Here is an 11453-nt window from a genome sequence, read left to right as displayed (position 1 = left end):
TAGAATTCTCTCAGCTATGGATAAAAACAGGGCAGTTCCATTAAAAATACTCCATTTCCATTCCCCTGGAAATTTCTCAGTGGACTAAACATGTATGTGGTTTGAGTTCTCCATGATTACACACTGGAAATTGTTTCCCAATTAGAACAATTTTATGCTTTACCATTCTGACAAGCAGAACAGAAAAAAAACCCCAATGAAAAGTGAAACCCCAAACCCCACACCTCCATCTTTTGTACTTTCAATGCAATCCTCACCTCTAGGGTAGCGGAGGTGTCAGCTGTGGAATTGCCAGTATTATTATTGCTTGAGATTGAAGACGTTGTTTCATTTTTACCTTCAGTATCTGATTTTTCATCAGAACTTACACACTCCACATCTGCATCAAAACCTGTTGGATACCCCATTGCTTGTAAAACCTACAACAAAGCCCCATTAAAACAACTGTGACAGAGGCAGCAGAACAGGAGCAAATACAAAGTTGATCACAATGCAGCAAACAATCCACCATACACTTTAAAAAGGCATATTCCTTAGAATATTAGTTTTTTTTCTTACTTGAAATGGAGATATCCATTTCAGTGGTTATCAGTAGGGAATACAATATCAATGGGGAAAATAATTTCAGGTTTCCAAAAGTGGAATCAACACAAAGCAGAATTTTAGTCTCAAAGATACTCATGAGCATCATTCATAATCTCAAGAATTCCTTGTAAAGTAAGAAATTAAAGACACTGTTTAATGGCCTTATAAGGAAATAGTTTCATGCATGATTTCCCCCCTGTGTCTATGGACAGGTCAAGAGACAGACTGTGGGGCAAATGTGACAAACAGTCTTGTGAGAATTCAAGCCTTGTACAAGATGGTACTTCTGGAGTTCAGTTCCTTCAAAAACATCCTCCATGAGCAAGGCCAGCCTCTCCCTTAACCAGCTTCCTGATCCAGCCACACAGAGCTACCACACACAGGGCAAGGGAAACTGAAAGGAACCTGAAACTGCTGAAAATTTGGGGCCAAGAACAAAGTCTGCAGAAATGACTGTGTTCAAACCCTGAGCTGAGACCTGCCTGGGGAAACCCCCGGCGGAGCTGCCGTGCATTGGGGTACATCTGGCTGCGTTTTCAGGGCTTCTGCATTTTAAAAAGGTCAGATTAGAAAGTGAAATCTCGCATTATTCCCTCTTACAAGACTGGAAGGCAGGGTCTGGGTCTGCTGAGAAGGGAAAGAAAGAAAGAAGGAGAGAAAAAAAAAAAGCAACTCTGACCACACCACCCATTTCCTCTTGGCTTGAATCGCGGATGTTTTGATGTGCAAATTTAGAGAAAACAGAGCTGGGTCGGCACCAGCACAGATCTGGCTGACGCAGAGAGGTTCAAGGGCAGAGCAGTCACAGTTTTTCAGGGCAAGAGGGTTTTTTGGGCTTTTTTTTGTTGTTTTTTAAACTGCAGGGAGGTAGGAAAAATAAAAGAATGAGGCAAAAGGTCTGGAAGGACACACATGCAGGGAGCTACTTTTCCTGAAGGAATAACACATGCCCTCAGATGCTTCTGGACACTTTGAACTTGAAAGCACATAGGACAATGAGATTTTCAAAACTGAAATCAAAGGAAAGCAGAAAGTTGCCAGATGAAGATTCTAAAAAGGAAATTCTTGTTCAAAACAAAATGAGGCACAGAATGACAGATGGGCCTGTTCCTATCAGAAGAGCAGTTCTATTAACAGATGTTCTTCTGTAGACTCGTTTAGGCTGGGAAAGACCTTTAAGATCATTGAGTCCAACCATCCATTACCCCAGCCCTGCCACGCCCACCACTGAGCCGTGTCCCCAAGCACCACATCTGGTGGATGCTCACACTGGGCATTCAGTCTGTCCTGCTGTCATGTAGGACACCTACAGGAAGCAACAGCAGCGTGACCAGTCTCTGAATGACACCAGTGTCCTAGTGGAAATTTAACTGGATAAATCATGGTTTACCCAGTACACAGAGGGACTCTTCAGGCACCAAGGACAGAACTCTGTTTCCAGGAGCTCACAAGCCAGGAATGGACACAGAGAAGGAGGGGGAGAAAGAAGCAGCCACCAACATGGCACTTCCAAACTAAGAGGAGGAAGGAGTAGAACAGAACAGAACTAAACGCCTCCCATCCAGAATTTCACCACCACATTCAGTCCACTGCAACATGAGCTGACCCTGTAGAGTCCCAGGAAATTCTTCCCCCCGCTGCTAGCACAAAACCAGTGATGCTCTTTGAACCAGCTGTCTTTGGAGCGCACAGTGAGCAGCTCAGCTTAATGTTTTGGTTCTTTTTAATTTTGAGCTTGCATATTTCTAGTTTTAAGTACATTTCATTCTCCATCCCAAGATGTGGGGTTAGCAGATTATTTCAGGCTGCCTTACCTTCACTGCCACATGGAGCTTGGCTGTTTTCTTAGAAGGTCCTGATGCTTCATAAGTCGTACCATCAACATCTACAGACATTGTGAAGACTGGGGCATGGACTGGACCAGACTGTGACAGCAGCTTATACTGAAGCCCTGGCCTGATTTGGTTCAGCCTCATCAGAGCATTCATGAGATCTATTGCTTTACTATCTAGTACTAGTACCAGATAGTAGAAGGGGTAGGGGAAGGAGGGGAAAGGAAAATGAACAAAACAAGATGAACAGAAAAATGAAACAGTTTGCATTTCAGTGCCTTCTGTCTGTATCAAGGAGCAAAACCATCCCTCAGCCTCTCAAGAGGGTGAGGAGAGCCATAACACTGTTAAGTCCTTAGTAAGCCATTCTAATTCGGGGTAACAACTATAGTGACCTGGTTTTGTATTAACAACATTCTGCTGCAGCTAGCTGTATTCCTCCTGCCTGCTGTAAAAGGAGTAACAAGTTTTAGAGCTAATGGGGAACCAGATCCAGAACTGGCATCCAAGTAGCACAATGAAAACAGCCCCCAGAATAACTGGATCCCAGCAATGCCAGGAGACTTCTAGTCTGTGCATATGTGCAACATCAATGTTTTGCAGATTATGCATTTTATTTTCCTTGTGGGAGGTCTTGAGAGACCAGCACCTAACTCAGGAAGGGGAAGAGTGAAGAGAGTGCCATCTTCACTCACCAAAGTCACTGCAGTACTTTAAAAAGACCCCACAATACAGGGATGTTACCAAGAAAGTACCTCAGCTGCTTGGGCAGCTTCAGTTCTGGTGTAACTTGATGGGTAATCCCATTTAAAAATGCAAATCATTCAGTTAGTAAAGCATGTCAGGGGAAATTCAGATGCACAGAGATGTGTTTGACATTCCAAATGCAGGGTGATAGAGACAACAGTTTTGTTCCAAAGACTTTTTCACATGCTCTACCACACCAACAGAGAGAAGCTTTTAAAGCAGCTCCCCCTGTACAATAGATCTTTGAAAACAGAGTGGAGAAGTGCTGCACTTACTTTTCCTCAGATTACGCTTCATCTTTTTATTTGGATCTTTATCATCCCCGACACTGTCTTCAAACGGTCTCTTCAGAGCAGATGAGCCTGTACCTAGGGTATAAAGTTCCTTGTAATATGGATATGCCATTAGGAAAACACGATCCCACAGCAGGAGCCTGATTAGTCCCACACTGTTTCTTGCTTGTTTATAGAGAAAAGAACTCATCCATCAGTCACAGCTTTCTTATTGCTACATGAAAGCCAATACTGGTTTACTGCTCCCTCTGCCAGGCCAGGCAGGATCTCTGTGTCCAGTACCAGGTGTGGGATAAGGACTGCAAACCTGCAGTGCTGTTTTCCACATTTAGTCTAAGCAAGACCTCCAAAAGTATTGTTTTTACAAAAAAATACAAATGGAAGTTTTTAAAATTAGATATATATTGTTTTCTAGGAATAATTTCTGAGTAATTCTTATTATTGACACTCATTATATGCTTTTTGACACATCTGCAGTCTCTCCTCGCCACCATAAGAATCAAACACTACTTCTGCTCATTGCATGCCAAGGGACTTTGTGCTTAAAGATAATCATCAGCTATATTATGGCTGTTGTGCCTCTCATCTCTTGGTTTTTCTGGAGACTAGAACTTCCAGATTTTATTCTCACAATGAAATATTGAAAAAACAAAAATCACCCCACATATAACAAAGAATAGCTTCTACTTCACATTCGCAGCACATAATTCAGAACTTCACCCATTCTAAATTAACTCCTAGTTTACTGCTCAAGTAGTGACTTTTGGAACAAATAATACCTACCTTCTTTGTCAGTTACTGACCAGGAATATTTCTGAAATGACTTATTTGATGGGAGGGGATCCATTTCCAAAACTTTATAGATCTGCCCAAAGGCTGATAATCTGAGCGCGTGCTGAAAGGGACAGTAGACACGCACATTAATCACAGCAGGATTTCACCTCAGTTGCTCAAGTTTTTTAGTTTTTTAGTAAGTGTTTAGACACAAAACTACTTCTGTGGTTTTGACAGACAAGAAGACAGCTTTTACAGCTGGCCTCTGCAATAGCTGTGGGACATACTAATGTCTAAAACCATAAAACTCCTGAATTTCTGTAGCACAGAATGCAGGGCACACTGACAGGGAGCCCACCCAAGGGCTCTGTGCTGGGAGCCGGTGGGTGCACAGGCACCCTGCTGCCTCTGCCAGGATAAGATTTCACACATTTAACTCTTGCACTCCTGATCTGTGGTTTAACCTTTCCAGGATAGTGCAGCCCAAGAACTGTCAGGACTGCCATGAAAACAAGCCATCCTGGCAGAGAATAAATGGTGCTAACGAGCTGAATTCCTCACTGCTGCACACACACAGAGTTCCCTACCTGAGCACTGTGTGTAATGGCTTCTTTTTGCTGAACTGTCATGTAAGACAAAGCGTCCGTGGGCTCGCGCTCGCAGGGGTCGTGCAGCCCCGGGCCCCCTGGCAGGGAGAGGAACGGGATTACTGAGGGAACGAGCAGCAGGGAGCAGGCAGGGACTGACAGAGCAGCTGAGCCCAGCTGCTGCACCCAGGGCAGCAGCCCTTCTCCAGCAGCCACTCACACCATGCAAACTGACCCAGGGTTTTATACCCTTGCAGTGGCCACAGACCTTATCAGAGTAAACACTGCACATGGGTGATAACATTAACTGAAATCAGTAGGTCTGGAAGAAAACACATAATTTGGACAGATAGGTAGATTTCAAGCAATCTGTAGAAACCAGATAATCATTAAGTCTATTTACCTGCAACCCCTTAATGAGGTAGGGGTTAATTTATAACAAATCTTAACATTCCCTGGGAACTTCTTCTGCAGTGGCAATATCATTCACACAGTTACCACTATGCAAAATCCTTTCTTTTAATTTTATATTTTAAAGAAAAAAACATTAATTTCACTTCATGGCAGGTTCAGACTTCACAGCAGGCATTTCTCATGTAAATCCTACAGCAACAGCTAAATGTTTAGGTGGGCTGAGCATCTCTTTGTGTTCCTGGAGTTCATTTGGCCCCTTACCAGGAAGCAGAATTCCAGATGCCAAACACTCCATCACTCGTCGCAACGCTTCCCCAGCGCCCAAAGGTCTATTACAAGTACCTATAGATTTTTCACATATAAGCTCGAGTGGCTAGAAGACATTAAATTACGATTAGTATGGACACAAGGGTAACTGTGACTGAAAGTTAAAAATGGGGGGGAGGTAGAGGGGATGAACATTCACATCAGGACACTCTGTAATCCACTACAGGTCTAAGGGACAGAGACCTGCCCCAGATGAGGCCATGTCCTCCTGCAGGGCACATCTTTGTCCCCCTGGTCTGAGTCACCTTTTGGAGAGCAGCTGGTGTCCTCACTGTCTGCCCAAAAAGTCAAAAAGGAGAGGTCTCTAAAATCAAGGCAGATAAATGTTCTCCTTTCAGAGGGCTTTCAGTTCCACACAAGAGAAACAGCATCTCTGGTGCCCTACAGAGCGTTCCTCTCCAGGCACGCAGAGCAAACCTGCCCACAAAAGGGTGACAGCTGCTGGCAGGAGTGGCACTGTCATGGGAGCAGGACAGTTTTACCATACTAAACAAGAGGGATGGAAGGCAACAAGTGGGAGCCTGTTGCCAATCCCCTGGGATGTGCAAGGCCCACAAAAATGTGTCCCTTTCCACGGGATCAGTGCATCACAGACTGGAGGACTACCTGCCTTCTCTCTACACAGGGAACAGCTAATGGGGAGCAAAGGAACAGGGGGAGGAGGAGTCTCATACAAGACTCTGCTTTCTCCAGTCCAGACACTGCTGCAGCTCTCAGGAGATCTGAGACATGACCCTGTGGCCTTCAGCTCTTTCTGTACTTACCCAGCCTTTCAACGGTGCCCATGTGGGGACTCTGTTGCACAAATCCCGCAGAATACGAAGGACAATTACACATGATTTTAGTCCATTTGCCCTGGCCTAAAACAAACAAAATGATTCCAATACACCTGCAAAAGCCTGGTCTTCAATTCTGCTTTTCTTTTTAAATGCACAGAGTCCTGGGATAGATTTTAAATTATTATTACTTAATACTTAATCAGCTTCATGCAAAATGAAAACACTTATATAAAAGTACACTTGAATTTAGAGAGATGTATAAAAAAGGCAGCGAAATGTCAAGATTGCTTTTGTAGCCTCATGACAACTCTGGACCAGCTGACTGTCTCCCTGTCACGTTTGCCCTCGCACAGTACAGCACTGGGTTGGAATTCTAGACCTTTGCTCTAGGAGGGACTAGTCAGAATTAAAGAGGCATTAAAATTAAAACTGTCTCAAATAAAACCTCGCAAGGCTACAATAACAACAAGGTAAGAACAAAGAGCCAACCTGAAACCATTTGGCGTGCCGCAGAGACGCCAAGGCCTCCAGGCATTTCTGCCTGTCCAATAAGTCCGGAGGATCTTTCATCGCAACATTATCTACTGGTAAAAATGGGATAAAAAGAGACAGATACAATTTGACCAAGGGGTTTCTGTCACAATACAAAAAGAGCGGCAGCATCTCAATGAGATAATAAGACTCCCAGAATTTAAGTGCACGGTGTTATTTAATTTAAACAAGCCATTAAAGGTAGTAAATGTGCACGTGTGCAACAGAAGCAAAGGCATTCACTCCTTGTAAAATAATAGTAATAATAAAGATGGCCACTGCTACAGACAATCTGGGATCTTATTAAAAATGTAGAACACATTTCAGGGCAGAAAATAGCTCTATAGCACTTTTCCTTTTTTTTTTTTCTGTTGGGATGGACTGGGCTTTTTTTTTTTCCTCTTATTCTTTGTGACTTTTATTCCACAAAGGTGGCACCGAATTTCAAAGCTTCTTTGGACAAGAGGAAGATAATCTCAGAGGGTAATAAAAAAAATGTAATAGGTAGAAAGTGAAATTACATCCATGCAATTGTTGAGAATTCCAAAGAGAAACATTGAATATATTTGAAATATTACTGCATTAACAGTACTAGCCAGTATAATTGAATGGAAGAAATATACAGAAATGCTAGTACAATACTTTAGTTTGATTAGTCTTTCATATAACCAGGGCATATGAAAGAATGGGTTTGGTAACTTCCAGGTCATTAATGTATTTGAGAGGAAGTGCCCTCGTGTAAAAGCTTCCCAACAGCAACTGAAACCAACAGAGGAAATTTGAAGATGGATTTGAGAGACAAGACACTGATATTTTCTGTCCAGGTTTACACTTTTTTGCCTTCCCCCCCCCTTTATCAACCAACTTGTAACAAACTGCTTTTAGCAGCCACATCCAATTCCACATTAAGGGGAAATCTCTGTCAGTCCTTCTGTATTTATTTTATTTTAATTCAAAGGAGTTTGTGACATCCAGATTCTCTGGAAACTCTATATAAATGTCAGATGCTACATTTCTGTGAAATCACATTACAAAGATACTAGTTTTAGCTGATGTTGAGAACATCTGGAATAACAAAATGAATCCATGGCTTAACTAAAACCTTGAATATGACATTTTTCTATGAATACATAGTTACTCTTGACTTAAAAATAAAGAATTTGGAAATACAATCATTCCATTATTCATAATGATTAATTCTTCAGGTCTTTAGAGACCTTTGCAGAGGTGAATGAAATACTAAATCCATTCCAAATGGAAAACTGCTAAAATCCAGTAAGACATCTAAAATACCAGGACAGGTTATGAGGAAAAAGTACCATTGGCTTGTTAGTGCCATCTCCAAGGACATTTCCATGGGTTCCTTTGAATGGGACTGGCTGCACAAGCAATTGCATCTTGAATGTTAAGGCTGCCTCTCCTAAGCCATTTCCTGGGAAGGTTGCTCTGGTAAAAGCACTTGATGTTATGATGAATAAAAGAGCCCAAAGCAAAAAAACCCCACCAGTGTAAAACTGAACAGAACCAGTATCTTGTCTGACAGGTGATGGTTGCAGTTCACAGCTGCTGACTCAAGTGCTATAAGCTTATTTTCTAACCCCTGTGAACTTCACAGCAGATATTTGCATTGTTTGTTATTGCCCTCATCAACAGCATTCCAGGATTGGGATTAAATCACTCCTCTTGTCTGCTTTGCAAATCAGTGTCCAAATGAAAGCTGCAAAGTCTCCAAGCTCTGGCTTTCTTTAAGCACAAAAGGTCACTTTGGAACACAAGATTTGCTTCTAAATTTCCTTTGCAGTTTTGTTTTCAGGAGTGACATTTGTGGCACAGGATTACTCAACATCCATCTGGGTAGCTCTCGGAGAAAACTTCACTGCAGACAATATAAACATCTGCTTAAAGCTCAAGTATTGTATCAAACAAGTACTGTCAATGAATGATCAGAATCTTCTTTTAAAACGTTAGAAATGGCAAAGGTGACTGACTGCAAAATCATTATTTTCTTGCAGTGAACTGGGGCTCAGTGTTATATGAGGCTTTGCTAAAGAGTGCTGCAGCCATTGATAAAGTAAATTAATTTTTCATTTCAACTACAAACCAAACAGAATACATGTCACCTGTCATTCAGGTGAACCAAAAACCTCCTAAGATGTGTTTCAACAATTGAGAACCATGCGTTCTCTTACAGGATTAAGACCATTTCCCAAGGCCTAATTTACAAATATCTTGGAGAATTTTGCCAATTGCTTGTTCAGCCCCAGTGTCCTGATGTTGCAGTCTGCCAACTTTGGGGTGCAAGATTCTATTAAACAGAAAGATGAAGAGAACAGGCAGTGAAGAGGGCGAGCGGCTTGCAGCGGGCTCCCTTCAGACCCCTCGGGAGAATGGCATGTTTCTTCATGCTCTGCCAGTCAGGAAAGTGAGACCAAATCAAAATTTTCAAACGGGATTGCAAAGCTTTCCTTTTTCCTTGTAGTTTTAACAAGGGCAGCGATCCAAGGAGTTTAGTAAAGAGTAAATTCTAAAGCCCTGACGTGAGCTCACACTGTAACCAATCCCTCAGGAATTCTCTCCCCACTGCTGTAGCATTCTCTTCACACAGGAGCTGCCAACTCCATTCATCTGAGCCCTACGAGGAGCCTTGTGTTCTCCAGAGAGGGGAGGGCAGGCTGGGGCTTGCTTGGCCCCTTGGGAGCATCACTGGCCATGTCCTGCTCCAGGAGCAACGGGACTTCAGCCCCACTTTGGTGAGCCAGCTTGTTTGCAATTGCGTTATTTGTTTTACTGTATGCTCAGTAACAACAACTGGTTTCAGGATACAAGGTTCTGGTCTGGAAAGCCCAATTTATATTTGATGCTGTGACTAAAAATTCAGTTTCTTAAGGAGTTTAAAATTTAAACGGATGCAAAATGCAGGCAAATTTAGGTGCTTGACTTCTCAACATGAGAAAGCAGAGCTTTATGGGTAGCTGTTTGTGAGAAACACCAAAATGCACACACACACTGAGCCACTATTTATTTTTGCTAAGGAGCAGCAAAAACAAATAGGACATACACCACATCTTAAACATGAACACTTTTCCAAAGAGGTGGGGACTGAAGAGAAATCCAGGAATGTTTTTCAATACATTCTGACATCAGGGCATGAAGGCACACACAGCATTCCTACAGAACAATGGGAGCACTGGGAACGAGGGCCGTTGGCCTGACCTGGGTTGTTAGAGGACAGATTAGTGCTAATCCCACCACAGAAACCTTGGTCAGTTTTCCACAGGCTCAGGCAGGCTGGGCCTATCTTACATGGAAGATGAAAGGCAAGTTCAGCAGCACTTTGAGCTCCTTCAGTCCAAAGAATGCATGGAGCCAACTGACAGGTTTTGAAAACTGCATAGGAAGTCTGCTTACATTTGGCTGACACTGTTCAGTGGTAGTGAAAAAATATGGCAGTGCTTTGGAGATCAAGGTGTTTTCACCAGTTTTCTCCAATTATTCTCCCTATTCACATGAAATTTTTTTGGTCTGATTCTAAGTGATTCCAATCTAAATGGTTGGAAAGATTACAAAAAAAATGTATCCCTCCCAACTTAGTGACATCTGCATAATGCTCCATATACCTTGAAAAGGAATATGATAAATGTCTCTGTTCTTTGTGATGAATCAATGCCAAGGAACCTGGACTTTAAAATGAGATCCACGACCCTACTCCCTGTTCTCAGCAGCTGCACAGAATGACAGTGTATAACCACTTCAGGAGAGGTGGTAAAACCATTTTATATTTCAAAAATAAAGTAGAGACCTTTGAAAATATTTTAAGATACTGAAAAAAAAATAGACCACCTACATTTTAAGCATGAGAGAGCATAAAATTCCAACTCTCCTTTAGTCTGAGATTAATTCAGAAATTCCTGGACTTCGCTGGCATTACAGCATCAATTTTTACAAGAAAATACTTGGGCAGAAGCCTTTGTGTAAAACCGTATCCCCCGGTGGGAATCTCACAAATCCTTCACCATCGGAATTCGTCCTACACTTGGGGCTCTCTCATGAACATGGATGAGCTGCAGCAGCTCCAGGGCTGGTCTCAGCATCTTGTGGGAAGCTCAACAACTAAAGCAATATGCAGTTTATTTTTAATGGTCTTGGAAACAGCATTGTTGCTAATTTCAGAATAAACAGCCAGTGTAATTAAGGGATCTTTGCCATTCATCTGTTCTGTAAGATTTTTCTACATTCAGCTGCTGCCAAAGTGTTACATGTCACTTGGAAAGGGATCCTTCCTGCCATCGCCTCCAACAAAATGAGGACAAACTGACCAACATTTCTCACCCCGTCGGTTTTCCATGTGGGAGAGGGAGGAAGCAAAGGACTTGTGGCAAGTCTAGAAATGGGAAGAGAGCAACAGGGAGTTCCCTAGCCCACACGGGCCCAGCTGCCTCAGTTGTCATGACAGAGAGTGGCCAGTTGGTCAAAGGTCTGACATCATCCAGTGGCAAAGTTTCTAGGGATAGGTTTGGGAAGCGGAAGCAGAAATTACTGAAAAGATTTCAAAAATACAACAAAGTATGGCTACATTTGCTCTTC

The 11453-nt window shown here is 42.5% G+C and overlaps 1 protein-coding gene across 8 annotated transcripts in view; it reads right to left on the bottom strand.

The window, feature by feature from the left end:
• Positions 1-11453, bottom strand: part of STRBP (spermatid perinuclear RNA binding protein) — a 59253-nt gene that overhangs the window by 19391 nt on the left and 28409 nt on the right. For 6 of the 8 annotated variants that reach the window (XM_064728019.1, XM_064728017.1, XM_064728024.1 and 3 more), the window contains exons 6-13: positions 6828-6922; positions 6324-6419; positions 5494-5605; positions 4819-4916; positions 4241-4352; positions 3440-3532; positions 2400-2599; positions 258-419 (exon numbers count right to left, since the gene is read on the bottom strand). In XM_064728019.1, coding sequence (XP_064584089.1) covers positions 258-419; positions 2400-2599; positions 3440-3532; positions 4241-4352; positions 4819-4916; positions 5494-5605; positions 6324-6419; positions 6828-6922 — 968 coding nt within the window. The remainder of the gene's footprint in view (positions 1-257; positions 420-2399; positions 2600-3439; positions 3533-4240; positions 4353-4818; positions 4917-5493; positions 5606-6323; positions 6420-6827; positions 6923-11453) is intronic. The other 2 variants (XM_064728022.1, XM_064728025.1) reach the window with 2 other exon arrangements.

The sequence above is a fragment of the Zonotrichia leucophrys genome, chromosome 17 (assembly GCF_028769735.1).
Source record: "Zonotrichia leucophrys gambelii isolate GWCS_2022_RI chromosome 17, RI_Zleu_2.0, whole genome shotgun sequence".
Taxonomy (NCBI): Eukaryota; Metazoa; Chordata; class Aves; order Passeriformes; family Passerellidae; genus Zonotrichia; species Zonotrichia leucophrys.
Note: the sequence above shows the minus strand (reverse complement) of the source record. Positions and strands in the feature narration are given on the sequence as shown.